General features: G+C 46.8%; 1 protein-coding gene across 3 annotated transcripts in view; it reads right to left on the bottom strand.

The window, feature by feature from the left end:
* The window catches only part of WDTC1 (WD and tetratricopeptide repeats 1), a 32,210-nt gene extending 16,619 nt beyond the window's left edge, over positions 1 to 15,591 (bottom strand). The window contains exons 1-9 of one of the 3 annotated variants that reach the window (XM_075173539.1): positions 15,359 to 15,591; positions 7,939 to 8,086; positions 5,649 to 5,732; positions 4,692 to 4,738; positions 3,373 to 3,484; positions 2,741 to 2,928; positions 1,891 to 2,073; positions 1,490 to 1,584; positions 311 to 426 (exon numbers count right to left, since the gene is read on the bottom strand). In XM_075173539.1, the coding sequence (XP_075029640.1) occupies positions 311 to 426; positions 1,490 to 1,584; positions 1,891 to 2,073; positions 2,741 to 2,928; positions 3,373 to 3,484; positions 4,692 to 4,738; positions 5,649 to 5,732; positions 7,939 to 8,046 (933 nt within the window). In that variant the 5' untranslated portion in view covers positions 8,047 to 8,086; positions 15,359 to 15,591. Of the gene's footprint in view, positions 1 to 310; positions 427 to 1,489; positions 1,585 to 1,890; positions 2,074 to 2,740; positions 2,929 to 3,372; positions 3,485 to 4,691; positions 4,739 to 5,648; positions 5,733 to 7,938; positions 8,087 to 9,853; positions 10,073 to 15,358 lie in introns of those variants that run through there. The other 2 variants (XM_075173536.1, XM_075173538.1) reach the window with 2 other exon arrangements.
* Positions 15,592 to 19,476: the final 3,885 nt, after the last annotated feature.

The raw sequence follows: 19,476 nt of genomic DNA, 5'->3' as shown, positions 1-19,476 counted from the left end.
TCAAGAATGAGTTATGAAATCTTTTCTAGGTCAGCAAAGGTCAGTTCCAGAATTCTGGTTTTCTCCCTCTTCCAGAGAGTGAAACGTGAATTGGAAAACCAGAACAGAATGCCTTTCAAGTGGCAGCATAGCAAATAAATCCCTAATACCAAGCATTTAGTCTGAATGAATCAGAAAGCAATTTAAAATCAATCATGTTACTCACAGAGAAGTTGCTATACCCGTTTCGAAGAATGCAGAACAACGTATGGTGGCTCAACAAACACAACTGAATGTGAAGCTTTCTGCTAAACTTTAGCTGTCTTCTTACCTGCTCCCCTCCCATGTTGACCAAGAGCTCAGTGCCATCAGGACTGAAGGTGACGTATGTGGCCACCAGAACTCTCAGCCGGTTGTTGTAGTCCGGAAGCTTCACTGGAAGGTGCCCTGTGGAGAGAAGAGGTCCATACATATTAGTGTAACCAGTAACCGTTGTCTTTGTCCTACCCCAGCTGCTCTCTTTTACAAGAGGTTGTTAGGACAGCAATGTCATGAAGCGCACGCACCTAAGCGATTTTCCATTTCCCACTGTTGTTTATTGAATCCTTCCATCAGCCACCAAAACACGCAGATGTGCATAGCTGCCTTTTCAGAAGTTCTAGGTATCAATTCTGCCAGGCCATCTCCGTATGAGGAGAAGACTGAATTATAACTAGCTTGCTAACAATGAAGTCTGCAGAACCCAGCAAATCTCAGTTTTAGGGATTCGCTACAGATTTGGCTTCTGTGATTTGTGGCCATCTGCAAAAAATACCTCCATCTTCAACCCTCTCATCAGGCTTCCTTAATAAAGCCCTTAGCACAACCAAACCAAGGCTCCTAAATATTCAGCTCACACACAGGTTCTTTTGCTTCAGACAGCAGATGTGTTGCATGACCAATTCAGGGGACCTAAGAAATCCTCCAGTGGGACTCATCAGAAGCAAGACTGTCAAAACTGCTCTGCTGAACATGCTGGTCTAAGATACTTTAAAAAAAACAAACATTTGGGGGAAAAGTAAATAATGAGCACTGGAGAAGAATGACACCTAGATTGCCCAGATACTGCATCCCTGATTCTTCATCTGCAGGATGAAGACAAGCCACTTTTCTTCTGTGCCAAAAAGATTTTGAACAGCAGCCTTGCTGGGACCAGTTCCAGGAGAAAGCCTATAGCGCCCAGGTTATCCAGTCCTTGACTTCCCAATAAAAGTGACAAAAAGACATTTATACTAGACAAGAAGAAGAAAGGCCAGCTCACCAACACACACTGCCCAATCAGGGAAAATGGGCAGGTAACATAAGCAAGAATTCACAGCATAGAAGTGAAATAATCTGCAATTCCATGGAACATCCCTGTATTAGAGAAGAGCTCTTCCAAGTACTGGTTTCTTGTGTGATGGGTAGAGCTCCGCTTCTTCAGGCATTAACTTAATGTCCCATCAGTCACCCCCAGCATAGGTCCCAATACCTGCCACGTAGTACTGTGCCGCACCGTCCGGGAGGGGTTTCTGCCGGTCGCAGAATGTGTGTACTCCAGCCGAAGGACTCTGCTTCATGCTTTTTCTAGCCAGAAAGAAGAACAGTCTTATAATTGCAGCATTCAACTGCTGGAAGCCTGATCTATGCCGACACTTCTTGTTCACACACAGGGGGTCAAGGCCTCATGCCTATACAGCTATGCAGTCACAAGCCTGCCTCACAGCACCCCAATGTACTCACACAGATCGAAAAGACTGTGGGTGATAGAAAAGACTCGGTAAAATGGTGAGACAGGCGAATGCCAGATCATTGCAACCCCCCCTTCCCACCAGAGCCTTGAACAGATTTCCGTACCACTCACGTCTGCCCAGAAAAGCCAGTTGCCATTACCTGTGGTTGTGGATCATGCGTATGTCGTAGAGCCGCACAAAAGGTCCACTTGCCCCTACTGCTAAGTAGTTGTTATCTTGGGGGTTGACCGTCAGGCATTTGGCCTCCACCAGCTGCCCGCAGTACTCTGTCAGGTCTATCAGGACTTCTGAACGTTTGCTGTTCTCTCGCAGATCGTACTGTCTGCAAAGGGAAGAGAGAGTCGGGCAACCCGTGTCACAAGACAACAGAAGCAGCAATAAGAGAGGTTAGCTTTCCATGCTGACCAAACTGAAGACCGCTCAAAGCAGCACATTTATACTGCTCAGTAGTGACCTACACTTAATGATCTGGCTTGTGCATTAAGAGATGACACTAACGACATTAACAGTCATTTGTGCCACAGGTTACTGGAAGCATCTCCATTCAATATACACTCAATATCAGGATAACCATTAAAACCAGCTCTATCACGTGCACAGATTTATTCAAGTTCCAAATTAAACTCTAAGTCATGATCTCACAAACAGTAGCTCGTATGAAAAGCAGAACAGATTCTCACAGTAACATTACTCATCTAAGTCTCAATGACTCTGGAGGGATGCGTAGGTCAGTGTTGTATCTCCCTTCTATTTGACATGGCTGTTCCTTTCTTGGCCTTCTTTTTCAGTGGAGGAAAACAGAGGAGCTGAGGAGAGTATTTATTAGAGGAGTCTACATTTCAAGATGAATCCTCCCAGTTTCAGGGAAGGGAGAGATTAGCTTAAGCTCTTTAGTATAGAGACAGTCTCTCTTCAGATCTGTGCGTAGTACATTCTGCAATGGATCCCAATCCAATTAATGTGCGGGCAGAACAACTAGAGTTCTGTACCTGATTAGCCCGTCTTCTGCTGCGCTCCAGAAGGTGTTAGGCCACATGGGAGCCGTAGCAATCCGCTTAACTCTGTTGGTGTGATCTCCAAACATGTGGATGGTCTCCTTGACAGTCAGGTCATGAACATGCACCTTGGAATCTGCAGCTCCCGTGATGAGGATCCGATCCCCTGAATGCGGCAAGAACTGTGGGAGACAGATTTGACATTCAAACTTGAGACGTGCTGAGGCTGTTCAGACAGACATCGCTGAGCCGTCCTGGCAGGCCACAGAGCAGCTTGCTTTAGGAACACAGGATGACCCACGTTATTACCTACGTTACACATATGCCAGTGTGCACGCTCAAGAGTCACCAGCTACAGTAGCACACAAAATAGTCTCTTCACCACACATCCCAATTTGCTACAACCATTTCCTCTGAATATACAGAGAGAATGAGATAAGCCTGGGAGCTGCATAAACTAAGAATTGCAGGTATTAGATTTAATGCAATTTTTTCCTAACATTAGAAATATTGAATTATTTGGGGCAGGAAAATTGCTTGCAGGAAAACGTTTCCCAGCAAGGATCTATTCTCTTGCTGCTTAGGCTGCTGATTTTGTTAGCCATTCATTCCTTCTAACCATATACCTTGACAGAAAAGATGTTTGCAGTATGTCCTGTGTGCATAGAAAGGAGTTTCTTGTGGTGCAGAGGATCCCAGACAATGGTATGCTGGTCATCAGAGCCAGAGGCCAACAAGCTAAAAGAAACAGAAGAGAAGTATGCATCATGTATTCTTCTGTTCTAAGCTGTGACCAATTTCTTAGAGTGGTTTGACCACAGACAGCCATTAAGTTAATTCAGCTCTAAGCAGCCCACTTCCTCTCTCTTTTCTCAGCTATGTGTTCTTGTTGCTCCCCATGCGCCAATCCATTCAGCCAGTTCAGGGAGCTAAACCAGCCAAACATCAACTCCATAGAAAATAAAGCGAGTGTTTTTCGTTGGTTTAGCTCATTGAACCAGCTCACCACAGATTCACATGGCACGGGGGAAAACAATAGGAGCATTTGGTCAACAACAAAATGCAGGGCCTCCATTTTCCTTATTAGCCTGGCTGCATTAACTGCTCCACATCATCCCCGAACCCAAGCCAAGGCATTCATTCCTGGACTTCGGATGTGCCCAAGCAGTCCCAAGCCAGGGCTCATTTAGTGATTCACAGACTGCTTTTTTAAGTGTAGGGTGTGGCAGCAGTATTGCAAGGCACTGTTTGCCTTGTACATCTATCTTCATTTGAAGCAAAAGAATTTGACATCTGCAACCATCAGCTGTTTTAAACTTATTCCCTTGTAGCCAGATCTCTTTCAAATACATGAAATTTTCACTGGTAAATAATTCTGAAGAGTATCAGAGAGCAGACTTTGGATCTTGTAAGAGGCATGTCAAGAAATATACACTCTTCCTTCCATCCAGTCGTTTCTCATGCCAATACTCTTTATTCCACTTGGTTAACGGAAATGCTTTTATGTTTAGTTTCCCTCTAGAATTGCAGAGAGGGGTAAATGCTCTACCCTTCTCCCTTATACATTTGTCCCCCAGCAGAAGCTTTTAACAGCATGGTGAAGGGGGTGGGGAAATGTCACTACCAGCTGGGCAAATCCTGAAGATCCATTATAATCCATAATACCACTTAAGAGAAGAGAAGCAGCCTTCAATCTCCACTTCTTAGTCTGACCATTTCCCTTCTGAACTCACTAAAGGGGCATTTCTAAGAATATCCAGATATATTTAACAAAATAAAGCTTCTTTTGAAGCATGAGCTCTACTACAGTTCAAAACTTTGTGCTTGAGCTCCACTTTACTAGGAATGGGAAGCAGCTGCTGATGATAAGATGACCTACATCCTACTCTTGGGAGAACCTGGGGTTATCAGTTTGTTGATCCCCTGAATCAAGCCACATACTTACTCTCCTTTTTCATTCCATTCTAGACAGTTGACGCACCCAGAGTGACCCTGAGGAAAAAAAAAGGGAAGATGGTATTACACAAACTTCAGACTTATCAAGCAGAGCTGTTCTAAGACAAGGACACAGCGAGCTCCCCACACAAAACAACTTGTTCCAATACAAGCAGGTTTTTTTATTCCAACCCTGCAAAAAACCACCCACATGGCAAATAAGCACCTCCAGAAAAGACAGACATGCTATGGCAGTTGGGGTAGAAAAGGCAAAATGAAACAAATAAAAAAAAAATGGAATAAAATGGCAGTTTAGTCTCAGAGGCTACAGAAGAAATCCTGCTGTACACATGGAAAGGTGACTTTGCTTCAAAAGCTCTTGGCTAGGCTGACAGATTACATGTACAGGTTCTCTGGGAACGCAGGGAAAATGCACTTTCAATAACTCTTTTAGAAGGACCTTGCTGCTGGGTGACTATATCATACATCTTCATCCAAATTAACGAACAACTGTACCAGGAAAGACTAAGAGAGTGTTGAGGAGTGTTTGATATGGGAGATGCAATTGAAAAGGGGGACAAAAGAATCCCTTCCTCTCCCAAACCAAGGCAATCTTAAGATCTTTTTAAGCTGTGTCAGACTGCAATACAACAACCTATTTTTTAAGCAACACATTACACTCTTCAGCATTAGAGCTGAATATCTTGAACAGTTGACAGTTGCCTTCTTCAGGCACCACTGTAGGATTGGCTGATACACAGGCGTTAAAGGCTCTCTTGTAGGTGAATTAGGTAATGCAGAAAGCTCACACAAGATCTCACTGAGCTATTCCTGGCTCTAATGCAGTTTAGGGGACTAAGTAATCAGTATCTATCCCGTACAAGAGAGAGAATGCCGCAGGCTGTCCTTTCTGCAGTAAGTTGTACAACAAGTAGCTCAGTTTGCTCTTTGAACAATGCCCACTTACCTGCAATTCTGCTTCTAGGCCCAGGCGTCGAATGAATGGATCGGTGACATGGTAGTGTCGTTCGAAGCCCAGTGCACCCCTCTCCTGCATGAAGCAAACAAGCGCCACACTAACTACAGCAAACAAAACACTCCTTTTTCCCTTTAAGAGAAGATTCAAGAACTTTAAAAATCAAACAGAGACCTTGCCAGGTATTGGGGTGTCCATAGCATGAGGTACCTGTCCTGTAGTAGGGAGACATCGTTTGCATCATCTCCAGGTAGGCAGTTTGTAATCCTTGGCCCCAAACTGGTTTAAAATGACGTTTATCTAATTGCCAGGCTCCAGCTGGGTAGCCAAACAAGGTTTGAGAGGCCCACACTAAGACAGAATAAGTTGCCTACTTTGGGCCAGAAATGGAAGATACAAAAAAGCTTGGGAACACCTGTCATTATCCCTTGGCAAGGATTTCAGAAGCAACTCACTCCTGAGGACTGCAGTGCTAGACCACAGCTGCTCAGAAGTCTGCCATTACACAGAATCGGTTGGAGTCAATGATCTTATAGGTCTTTTCCAACCCAAATGATTCTATGATTCTATGAATCTGTCCTAAAGCACCACCACCAAGGGGCAAATTATTGGGGAATGTAACTGGACAGCATCCTTTAGAGATGGCTTATTTCATCAGAAATGGAGTAGGAGCATGTAGCTGCAGTACCACAGCACAGCCTGTTCTACAGGGAAGAGAACAGCTGCCACAGAACTGCGTCAGTACAAATGAAGGTGAAGAAAAGCAGGACAGTTGTTTCCCCTGTGATCTCACAGGGTTCACAGATGCATTAGCAGATGGCTTCAATGAAAGAAGGCCAACTGCAGAGGCAGGCATAAAGAAAAGAGAATGCAAGTCATATTTTGGATGGAACATCTAGTGTCCGAGGAGATTCCTTCCTAGGACCTGATCCAGCCTCGGTCCCATCCCATGCCATGCTATAGGCAGGCAAAGACAACCCAAGCCTCTGTTATCACCATTTATAAGTGGGAACACCAACATCAACAATTACACTTATGGTAGTAGGAACACGTTAGTAGTCACAGGGCAGACACAAAGAACTAGCGTACTACGCTACAGCTCTGCAGACCAATGTTAAGTAATGAACTCCACACAACAAAAGCTATTTGAAAACAAAATGGAGATAGATAGATATAAGGGGATTGGAGGAAAAACAAAACAAAACAGGCTTTTTGTAGTAACTTTCATTACAAACTTCAAACCCCTTGACATATTTTTACAGATAGCATTCCCAAAACACTGCTGGGCCCAATGCAAGGTGCTGCAGTTATAATTGCCTTGCTATTGCAACCTCAGTGGCTTTGTGGGGTCTATTGCTTTTCCTACAAGTAACTGTCAGACTTAGCAACCTTCCCAAGGTCACACATGAAAGGCTAACAGAGCAGACAGTGTGAAAAAGTCCCAGGCTAACGCTCGAACCACAGAACCATCCCTTCCTTGTTAGAGCAGCAAAATAAATCTTTGCACATGGATTAAATTACAAGCTTATAATACAAAGTTTGGTACCAAACTGCAAAGTGAAGTGAGCATTCAAGCTCCGAGTTCCTTATTCTGACCACTAACAGACCACTTTCGTGAATGCTGATTACCAGCAAAGCTGCAAATGATTTAAGGCCTCTGAGTCCAAGTAATAATTGCCTATTGTGTCTGCTGTAGCTAGTCCTTTCACGTTAAGAGATATTTCACAAATGCAGCCATCAGATGACTGATCCGACCACCATAGAAGTCTTTCCCTACACAAAGGAAGCAAACACACCACTCTTTAAAGAAAAAGAGACAGAAAGAGACTGAGACAGAGATCATTAACTTTACTACAGTCAGAAAATACCTTTGATGGCAACATCACACAAAGAGAACACATAAAGAAGCAGACAGAAAACTCATGAGGGAAGCTAGCTAAGGGTCCTTTATGGCCCCCAAACACAAGCAGCCAGATTTCTCTCTTCAATGTTGCACTCAAAAAGAACAGACCTGCTGATGTCAAACTAGCATGGTGTGCTCCTGCTAGGGAGAAGAACTGTATTCCTGTTATGCCATACTTCATCCCAGCTCTTCATTAAGGATAGTGACAGGCCCTATGTGTTTGTTCTCTCAAGCTTCTTATACAGCTTATCACTATGTAAGTAGCAGAGATCTTTTCAGAAGTAAAGGCAACAACATGAGCATTTCCCAGCCCAGCGTGAACGCCGATTCTCTATCTGCTCTCCACCCAACACAAGCGAATGCCTGGCTAACACATACCTTGATCTGTCTGTGGATGATGTCTCTGGTAATGTTTGCTTTTGCCATCTTCTTGCAATGGGGCAGACGAAAAGAAGCTATCGGAAGAGCTGCTGTGCATCCAAGCATGCCAACAGAGCAAAGATCCACACTAAGGGCATTTAATTACCTGCAGGACAGAACAGGGAGGGAACAAAGGCAGGCATACAAACATATTAGGCCATTCATATACAATGTCAAGTACTTTTGTCAAAAAATAGCAGTGGCTAAGAACTGAAAAGTTTTGTATAAAGGCTCCTTGAAGAAACTCAAGAATGGGAAGGAACAATGTAAGACCGAAGAACACCTGACTTAAGAGGCCATCCCCAGTTTGAAGAGAAATTCAAACGAGCAGAACTCCTGGACTAAATCAGCCTAGAAAAGCCATGTTTCTATGACAGCAAAGACCCTGCAAGTCCAGGGTAGCATCCTCTTTCACAGCTTGCCTCCCACTGTTACATGTCCACTCTTGTCCAATTTCACATTTCCCAAACCCTACAACCAACAAGACTTCTTATATTCTGAATAAACAAGGCATCGATATTTTTGGCCACCTCTTCTCTCTCATTTACCACATTTGATTATCAGCCAAAAAAAAAAAAACCAAAAGAGTGTAAGTGTTCCTTAGAAATCACAACAGCCAACCATCAGGTGACACTATCATCTGAACACCCAATTACTTTAGCAATAGAAAAGGAGCAATCACTTAAAGTTGTTCTTCCAGGAGAAATTTGAGTTTTCCATACTCTTAATGGAGTTCCATATTTAATGCACTAATCTAAATAACTTAAACCCTATAAAATTAGCTACAGTTGCAAGAAAACATTCAAATTACAGAGTGATTGTCACAACCCTGCTCCGGACAGGCTGCCTAGCAAAGGACCAGTCAGTCTCTGAGAAATGATGTAATTCCCTTCATTTACATACCGCAGGCCCTATGCTGTCCCATTTCGATATTTCTATAGTTCTCTTTTTTTTTTTAAAAAAAAAAAATTTAAACACCCATCTTGTCCTATGTAACCCAATAGTTTTAAATTCTCTTTAAAAGCATTCACAAGCAGAACAAGCCAAAATTTTCAAATGAGTCCTCTTTTGAATGAGGAAATGCTGATTCATTGAAACAAGAACATTTCACAGAAACGCAGCAACAAATAATTCCGCTGAGGTCAGGCAGAAGTTTTGACGAACCCTGTCTGATTCTCTACCGGTTCATCTGTCAGGTTGCTGCAAAGAGAGGTCTTCCACCATTAGCAATTCCAGGGCCGTGCAGCCGTACTGCACAGCAAAACCACGAGGCTCCTGCGCCCCAGGATCCCCAAAGCCCTGGGCTTCAGCTTCAATTTGCTTTCAAAAAACTGTTAGCATGCACACGCAGGCATTTCCCCGTGGGTAGGAAGTACCAAGAATTCATGTTTCCTCACAGAAAGCAGAGTTCGTCCAAAGTGGAAGTTCGGATCGCTTTCCTAATACAGCTGGAACACAGAAATGTCATTAGACCTACAGATAGCAGGAAAAGCCATACACACAGGCTGAAAATCAGATGTTCTTGCAATGGGCTCCTAAGCACGATTTTTAGGGTAGCCATAGAATCTTTCCAATACAACCCACAGAGAAAAGGCACAGCTGTTTGTAGCTCTCTGAAGATGACCGTCCCTACTGCAGACGGCAGAAGCCAAGCAGCCCTCACGGTTGTATTCCAGTCCTGTTTTGTATGTATGATGAGACCAAAATTGATAAAATTCCCACAGCGAGAGCGCAGGCCTGGAACGCAAGGCGAGTCAGGACGACGGGAGGACTTTGCACGGCAAGCCTGCTCCCAGTCCATGCCCAGTGAGGGCGAATGCGGCCGTACTTTCACCAGGACCGACTCAAAGCCCGGGTGTAAACACAAACTCACCACAGCCCAAGTCCAGTTTCTGCAGCAGATGTGTCCAGTAAGCCGACGTCCTCTGCCACATGTCTTGAGTTCACCATGGCAAAAGAAGCTCAACTCGCACCCCCAGATGTTGGAACAATCAGTTGAGATTTTTTTGGACCCCATCATCTGTTTTAGTGCATAAATCGGGGCTCCCCTAGAATCCACTGGCCAGCCTGCAACTGAGCTAGTGTGTATGTATATGTCCATCATGTATGTATTTAATCCATACATGATCCTTTTACTCCAGAAGTAGCACCAGGAAAGCTAGCATGCATGCCCAGAAGACACCTCATATTTTAAGCATCTTTAACCTCACTCACTCTCATGTTAAGTAATAGTTGCTTCACTCCCAGGCTTAATAGCAAGAGGCAGCACTGCGACTGCATTTGATCATCAATATTTCACACTAATTCTTGTAGTAGGATGATTAAGCTATCAGATTTTGATACCTCTCCTCTGGCTTTCCACATGCGCTTAGTGTAGGTACCGTTTTGCCTGTTTACGGAGATAGCATCTATAAGGAGACAACAACCACTGCCCTTACGAACAGCTCACAAGCATGGGAAGGAGAGGAAGCAGGCACCTGCAGCAAAGCGCCTCGGCACAAGGGCAGGTGGATCATGCTGACTCTGCAGCTCAGAGGTAAACACAGGAAACCAGGACAGACCCATCGCTACTTGCGCCCAAGGCCAGCTCTAGATAAACGTGCCAGCTGGGCTAAATAAGCTGAATTGCTGGAGACATCCACGAGGATGTAGTTTCCAGACTTTTCTGCTAAGTTCTGCAAGTGAGAGAAGAGGACTGCTAACTCAAAAAGCAGCTTCAAATTTGGATGGACTAAACGTGCAGTATGGTATCTGTGATCTCTCTCCTCCAGTTTCTCCAGACACCCTTTCCAGCTAACAAGCCTCTACCTGCCCTTCTCCTAGGCTGGATCCCCGCAGACTGGCCTCCTTAAACAAACCCTCCAGATACGCAAGTGTTTTCTCCATCCATAGCTGCAACAGGGCAGAGAGACCCCTCTGGTACTCACTGTACAAAACCCAAAATCTTCTTACCTCTAAGATTATATCCCAAGGCTCCCCCCTCCTCCTCCTATTAAACACACCAGCCACCCGACCTCACCCAGCACTCTTCTGCAGGAACCTATGACCAGTGACTGATGACAGCCAAACAACCTTTTCCAGAGAAGTGAATGATCCATTAACCCAAAGTACATTATAAAGAGACACGAGGAACAATATTCCAGCAGATCTCAGCACCTCAGTTTTGTCTGCAGCTTTCCACTCTTCTTAGTGCTTCCCTACAATATTCCCAGACTCGGTCTACAGTCCCCCCTCTCCAAGCAGCATCCAGCTAACTCTTCGTCTTCCCTGCCAGGCAGGGACTGCTTGTCTTCCTCTTTAAGAGCAGTTTAGTTTTCCTTTGATCTTAGGATCCCAAAGAGGCCTAATACCATGCTAGAGCCAAGCAGGCAGTCACCTCCCGACTGACATATGTCCCACTGCTCTCTTAAGACCCCTGGAATTATTTTTGTCAGACTTCCTACCTCTAGTCATGGCTAATTTCTAAACAGCTCCTTTTTATTCAACTCCTATCTAGCAGGAAACGGCACCAAATGACCTGAAGGACACACATGGAGAAATGCATGTTCATGGAAAGATATAGGTCTCCCATACTCTACAGACATAAATAACCCATACCAAGAAGCCAGTTTACTGCTAAATAAGTTACTGCAAAACCACTAATACACTATAAATCCACTCTTTGACTGTATGAACAAGATGCTCAGAGGGAACATCGAAACCCCCCAAAACCTACCACTCCTTAAGAGAGACTCAAATTTCCTTGCTCTTCAACAAAGTTTCCTCTGCCACGGCATTTTATACCTTCGGGAACTCTGAAACACACACTGGCCAGGGAGCGCAGCAATACACAGGAGCTTGCTATTTCTGCGAGTGTTTTTAGGATTACAGATGTGTTGTAGAGCTTCCCAACTCTCTCGACAGGTCACTGTCAGCTGCGGTAACTTAGAGGTGTTCTCAACAGATCGTCATTCAGCAGGTCTCACAAGAGATCAGCACATCTTAACTTTATTTCTTAAAAGATACAGGTCAAGAAAATAATCCACGAAATCGGCGCTTTGGTTGACAAAGCAGAATAAACCAGAGTTTAAAACAAAACATCTGATACAAAACTGACTTTAAACATACTAATACCGGCATCCGAGGCTATGCTACTAAATTGTTCAGTGCCTAGTATACCTGAGATGCTGATGCATGCTTTTTAGCATTTGACCATTAAAAAAAAAGGGCAGGCTTGGAAAAAAACAGTCAAATGGGAATGCACGAGCTAAGATGTCTCTCTTGCCTAGACAGGGCTTGGTTTGGCAACTGAATGTTGTAAAATGCTTAAAGGCCTCCCGGAGTATACGTGTATGCTTAGCCAAGATGGCTCTAAGAGCCTTCCTTGCTTTCACGATGCTATTTTTTGTTGCTCAGCAGGTATTCAGCAGCAAGAAACCACAGCTGCAAGGCTTTGGCAACCTTAAATTACCGTGGAGTCACAGACGAAGAATTAAGAAGTCCCAAATTCTCATTCCAGGTTAAACTTTGTCCAATAGCCACAACTGGTCACAATCCCAGACTCACATTCACCATGAATCTGACACTTACCTAGCTCACGAGTTAGCAGTTAATACATGCAGAGCTCCTACTATGAAAGAAGCATTAAGTGCTCTTAACGCTAAAGACTATATTGACCACACCATTGCACCTGGAGATCAACAGTCTCCAGTTACGTTAGAAACTGACCCTGGCATAAAGCATAAAATCCCCTAAGATTTGTAGATCTCCTGGAAAAAAAAAAAAAAAAATAATCAGAGAGGAATGAACTGCACCTCTGATTTCTTAGACACATAAAGGCGTCCAATCATGAAGCCCCTTCAGAGTCTGTCCGTTTGTTACCACTAAAAGCACGTAAATCGGTATAGGATGTTCCTCTTTCGGCAAACCCTCTGCTTTTTTGTTTCGGCAAAACCACTGTACCAGTTCTGTTCACTTTTAGGTATATTGTTTCCTAAACCATCCATGCAGTTCTCTGGCTTTTAACTAAACCTGCACAACCAACTTAGGATGAAATGAGAGGATTAAGTCCCAGTGACAAGGAACAATTTAGGATAAATCTGCACTATTGCTACCAGTGATGACCCCACGAGCAGCTTCACTTGGGCTACATGTAAGAGATCATCATGACCTTTTTTGGTCATTTATTAGATGAGCACGTTTCTCCATCAACCTTCAAGAGCATCTCTGCGCTCAATTCCAAGCAAGGACAACCTTCCCTCGTCCCTCATTGTTCCAAACCTGCCTGGAATACCCCAGGCAGGACTAAAAACTTGGGATCCAGTTAAAGCTGTCACCTCATCCACAGTAACAGCCTCTTCTCACACCGAAGCATAAAGAGGACCACTCCACCTGCAGTTAACTGTAGTTCGCTTGTCGGACTCTTCTGCTCCTGCAATGCAAAGCTCCAGAGGTAGAAAAAGAACTTTCGCAACACTTGGCCTTTAAATCTGCAGTCAAAAATTAACAAGCCACAGATTTCTGCAGGCTGTGGGCTCAAAATCTGCTAGGCAGTATTTACATTGACAGTAACTTGAAAGTCTCCTAAGCTCCTGCAAAAGCACGCTTTCAAAGGGTGGTTCGGGGTATGGGGAGGAAGGGGAGTAACAAAATTCTCTGGCTTTCCCCAGCTGGCTCTTCTAATTTGCCTGAAACGCTTGCTCCAAGTCTGGAAACAAAGCCTCGACATTGATAACGCAAACAATTTAGTCATTTTAATATTCAACGGTCCCAATGCAGCTAGGATTTGGGAGATTGTTCCTTTGCTTGGATGTATTTTCCCTGTGCAGAACACCTACACACACACCCCTACCTCACCTACACACACAGCAACACATTGACACAGAGAAGTGCCCTGCAGACCTGGGCTTCAAAGTTCAAACCTGGGGACCACTGCCCTTCAGAAACGCTCCATCAACACTAAGAAACTCCACAAAGCAGCAGGACTCATTCTTAAATTAGCAATCTGCAATAAGCAATCTAATTCCTAACTGCTTGGATGCGCCCAAGTTTCTCAGTCTCCAAACTCAAGGTCATTGAAAAAAGCAGCACACTGCACACTACAAGCCTTGCGGATACGCGACTCATCCCAAAGGAAGATTCCTATGACCCTTCCCTTAAGCATCTCTAAATTACTTCACCCATCCAAACACCACCCTGGGACCCAACTGAGCGGGTTTCTTTAGCCTCACAACTTATTTTCCCTATCCCTTTACCTTGACTTCCCAAGAGGTCACGGATCAAATTAAAATATATACATATAAATAGGTAGCTTTTTTTAACAAACCTAGAGAAACAAGAGGAAATGACCTGGTTAGCAGCAGACACCTCATAAAAAGAAGGTTTTGCTACAGCTGAAGGAGTTGCCAGGAGCAGCAGTCGCTCCCCAGGACAGATGGCTCAGAACACGGAGCCAGCCAACAAGAGAGGAAGGAGTTGCTTACACCAGGGGTGGACAGGAGAGGAGGTAGGATCTGAGACCTGACAGACCCAGCACAAGAGGACAGTAGCATCAGGGAAACTTTGATATGCCCAGAGACGCTGGCCCACGCGGCGGCTGTAGCTCAGGCAGCAGCCCTCTAAGCTGGCATCCTACCTCTACCCTTCATCCTCCAGCTGACACGGCCATCCACAGGAAGAAAGGGAAGATGCAAGACAACACCTCAGCCCAGCACAAGTAACAGCCTGATGCCAAGACCCACATGGCCCAGTAGCTCCAGGAAGGAGTTTAGCCAGCAGACGCTGGCAGAGGAGGAAAGGCTGATCCCCTCTCCAAGGAAAGGGGCTGCAGGACACCCACCGGGGCCGGGGAAAGTTTCACGTGAAGGCTTTAGCGAGGGAAAGGTGAGCAGGGGAGGGAGCAGGGCAGAGTCAGCCCTTAGGAAAGGGGAGAGGAAAGTGAGGACAGGGCAGTGCCAGCTGTGGGAGGGGGGAAAGAGAAGTCAAAAAGCAGGGGCTGAACCTGGCAGGGGGGGTAGGTACCAGCCAGAAGACGCAGGTATCAACAGGGCTGGGGGGAAAGAGGTGCTTGGGTAGAGGGGAAGGGCAGGCAGAAGGGACGGGGAAAAAGGGGGATGAGGGGCTGGATAAAGGAGGGCTTCTTACGGGGTCAGGCTCCTGGCAAAGAGCGGGGGGAACGCCTGGCAGGGAGATAAGGGGGAGGCACCCGACAGGGCCTGGGGTGCGGGTAACTGAGAGGAAGGAGGGGGACAGAAGGGGGTGTGTGAGGGCAACTGTCAGGAACGGAAGGTGAGGAGCGGAGGGGGGGTAGCTGACAGGAAAGGGGGTGCAGGGGGGATAGCTGACAGGGAGGAGGGGCTGTGGGGGCGGGCGGGGCCCGGCCGGCCGGCGGGACCGTTACCTGTCAGGCCTCCCGGGTGCGGGCGCAGCGGGTCCTGGAAGTTGCGAGGCTCCATCCATGCGGGGGGGAGAGCGGGACCGAGCAGAGGGGGGTGAAGCCAGAGGGGCCCCGCAGGCGCCGGGCGCCGTCCCCGGGGCGCGGGGAGGGCCCTCAGGCGCGGCCCGGCCTAGGCCCCGGCCGTGCCCCCCCGCCCCCTCCCCTGTTTACCCCCTCCAGCTGTCCGGGGCTCAGCAGCACCCCCCGCCGCCGCTCTCCCCGCGCAGCTCTGCGCATGCGCCACGCCAACTGCGCCACCACCCCCCTCGTACCCGCAGCAACCCCGACCCCGCGCAAACGGCGTAAGTCGCTTTCGAGAATACTTCCCTGTCCGGCCCTCCCGGCCGCCGCCACCCCGTGATTGACAGCTCCCCGAGCCAACGGGGAGGGCAGAGCCCTTCCTGCAGGCTCGGTCAATCGGCGCGGAGGGGGGCGGGAGCGCAGCGCCGCGAAGGGGCTGCTGGGAGTTGTAGTCGGCGGAGGGAGGGATGGCCGCCATCCAGGGGGGCTTCAGCCCGCGGCGCTGGAGCCGCAGGGCCCGGCCACAACCCTCTGCCCCTCCCGCCAGGCCTCTCCGCGGCTCCCCTTCCTCCTTCCCCCGTCACCAAACCCGGGGGCTGCTTAAAGCCAGGCCTCGCTGGGCCTGGATCCCCTCAGCTTGCAGGCCGCAGCGGGGCCTGGGCCTCACGCACTCGCCCCAGAGGGTGCCCGGGCTGCACCGCACCGGCCCTCAGACAGGGCCTCGGTGGGAGATTTGGGCTTCACGGCCCCCTTTCCATGACCCTGCGGTCCTCCCCGCGCTGCGGCCAGGAGCCATCCCGCATGGCTCGCAGGGGAAGCCGCCGGGCCGGTGCCTCCGCAGGCAGCTCATGGCGTGAGCTCCCCGCAGGCAGTGGGTTGTGACCAAGTCCCAGCGGCAAAAACTGCTCCCTGCCCGCCAACGTGTGCTCTTTCCGCCAGCAATTCGTAGAAGTGGAGCATAGCTACCCCAGGCAGCACAAAGTTAGTTTTTTTTGGGGGAAAAAAATAACTCTGTGGAAAGAGCCAGGGGGTGGCAGTGTTTGCAAAAACCTTCCCTTCGCCTTGTCCTTCCAGCTGCCCCGCGCACCCGGCCACCGGCCCTGGGGACGCTGCCGCCAGACCTTGGGGCGAAGGCAAGGCTGGGATCTCTGCTAGTCCTCATTATCTTAACGCACCCTCCCGACAAGGGGGGGGGGTGTAAAATAAATCAAAAGTTATGAATTCATTGCTCTATAATTTATAGAGCACAGTTAAATATTCCGAAGTCTATTAATAAAGTGTAATGAATAGTTTAAATTTTCATTTAGAACTTAATTCCATGGCTCCTAGATAATCCCAGCTGTACAACAGAAGAAAATTGCTACTTGCCTATTCTGTGTTAGCCGAAGGAGCAAAAAGCCCCTTAAATCAGACATTACATGGAAGCACGAGGACTCTCCCATACACCTTCAGACTTACAAACAACAGACCAACCATTAGCTGTAATGATTTGTCTTCATAACCCATTAACTTATGCAGCTGTTGTCAAAGTTCTTTATGGAAGATAATTGTTAATTGTTGCCTCTGTATCTGTCCAGACTCTTTTAATTAAACAAATAATAATCGGGATCCATCACTATCATCCTTACAACAGGGTTTTATCTTCTTTTCTCAGATGCTGTCCTCATGGGAATCTAAAGCTCAACACAGAAATCAGGCAGGCTTCAGATGCCCTTGACATACAAGTTTTACTTGCTGACGGAGAGAAAATTGGGGCACAGGAGCTTGATTTTCTTCCCGAGCTGGTGACAGACAGACGTAACAGTGGCTGAAGCCAAGGAGGACGGGGGGTACTTGCTGGTTCTGACTGTCAGAGCTGAAGTTTCCCGCTGCAGTCTCGAAGGGAACTGGAGGCACGTTGGGGAATGTAAACAAGGCGTTCTCCTCCCAGCACATGACCTCTTGCAGGAAAAACACCACGTTGGAGAGTATCCTCGTGAAACAGGGCTGCGGGGTTTTCAGTCCAAAGAAAGGTACAGGGAGCAAGGAATGAAACTGCCTGGGAGCTGGGCTTGTCCTTCTTACAATGTTTGAGGGAAAACAATTTAAGTCATACAGAAGGCATTTTGTAATGCTTTCAGTAAATATCTGTCTCCTGTCCTCAATCTATGCTACACACAGATAAAAAAGACAATTCAGTGTAAAAAAACCCACAACATGCACACAAAAGTTAAATTTTACACCCCGTGCCATAGTTAGAAGTCACAGCGCACATGTGCGCAGGTTCATAGACATAGATCTTACTCTGTGAGAGAGAAGCAAGATGGTTTGTCCTGCAGATACCTGGCCAGCAAGCGCAGAGCTGGACTAGTATTTGTTTGTAGGTTGAAATAGTTAGGCTAGAGCAGTTGAAATAAAATTTAGAGTAACGCATCCTTTACTTTCCACTTCCCTGTGCTGTTTATTGGGGCAGACCAGAGAAAAAGAAAATTTGGCTGAGGGAGAAAGCCTGACCTGCACCCACTTTGCTCAGGCAATTGTGAATTGCAAGTGGGGATGGGGAACAGGGGCAAAGTGTAAACAGACAGAGAGGCAGTGGTGCCGAGTTCATCTTTATCAAATAAATGCACAGAGGATGAGAAAGAAAGAGCTGGGTCTGATACAGAAATGGACTATAAACGTATAGAAACATTCTTGTAGCCAGCATGGGCTGCAGCCAGTACATAAGGCAAGGTCTGCACTCCTGGTTTTTGAGCAAATCTGCTGCAGATTCCTTGCACGACTTGAGAAGACACTTCCCTTTTGGTGTCTACCTGGGTTTACCTCCCTGTGCAATGTAAATGATGTTTATGTTTTGATGATTAACATCTGCTGGAAAATATTTAGACCCTCTGATCAAAGCTACTACGGAATGGCAAAGCTTCATGAGGATTCTCTCAATACGAGGGCTGACTTCTGCATGATTTACGTGTGAACACACATGAGGAGCAGGGGCAACGCCGGTGTCTGCGTCAGAGAAGGTGCCCAGCTGCACGGCTGCTCAAAGGCAGGAGGTGTGAAGTATTTCCAGGGGCCAAGGAAGATAGTTATGAACTTAGATATATACAGTGTCTGATTTTGCTCTCCAAGATACAACAGGATAAGCTCTGGTGTATTATAACTTAGGTAATTTGCTTGATGGGACATTTTTAAAGCTCCATCTGCCTGTTCATGCGGTTGTATTGCTTTCCCTTTGCAGGCTAAGCAGCTTAATCCTAATTACGCTCCCTCCCGGTGCGAGGGTGGTGCAAGTTCCAAGAATCACAGCGAGCATCTCGGCTGGGCCATGAAAAGCTGGAGGTGACTGGACTACTCTCCTAACATAGGAGGCACAAATAACTGAAACAAGCCCCAAGGCAGCTCAAGCCCCAAGGCCCTGATGGGGATATTTGCCACTGTCAGAGCGCTGCAGTGCTGATGGATTAACTCGGGAACACAGATTTAACTGGATGTCTCCAGGTCTTCGTCTCCCGATCCGGAGGAAGCTGGAATATCTTTCCACTTTGTCAAGAACTTGCACCAACTGAAACCCTTCGCGGAGTTTAATAGGTTGAAAGGCCCTTGTCCAGCCTTGTCCAGTATCATTCAGCCAAGCAGGTTGGGAACGTACACTACCAAAGTACCAAGAAGTTAATTTAATGCTGCATCCCCCACTGGCAAATGTACAATAGCCAGGTACTAGACAGTTCAGACCTACCCACCACGGCTGCCGATCGATCCAGGCACGAGGAGGTGGAAAAATCTGACCCAGTTATTTCACGGGAACATTGTACCGGTTTTAGCTTCTCGAAACAGTTTCTGAACGAAAACCAGCCCCAGCGTTTTCTCCTGAACAAGTCTCTAGTTGTCTGCGGGCTGCCAGCGCATGGTTCTGCTTCAACCGAAACACGTACCGACTGCCGTCGTCTAGGATCAGGCTTCTCACCCAGATATGACTAAGCCCTTTCAAAATGAGAAATGCTCAGGATTTCTTGTTTAATTGCTAAAACAGATTAATTTGACTATCCAGAACATAACCAAGCGGAAGAGAGGAATTGACACAC

The sequence above is a fragment of the Calonectris borealis genome, chromosome 25 (assembly GCF_964195595.1).
Source record: "Calonectris borealis chromosome 25, bCalBor7.hap1.2, whole genome shotgun sequence".
Classification (NCBI taxonomy): domain Eukaryota; kingdom Metazoa; phylum Chordata; class Aves; order Procellariiformes; family Procellariidae; genus Calonectris; species Calonectris borealis.
This window is presented reverse-complemented; position numbering and strand designations above follow the sequence as displayed.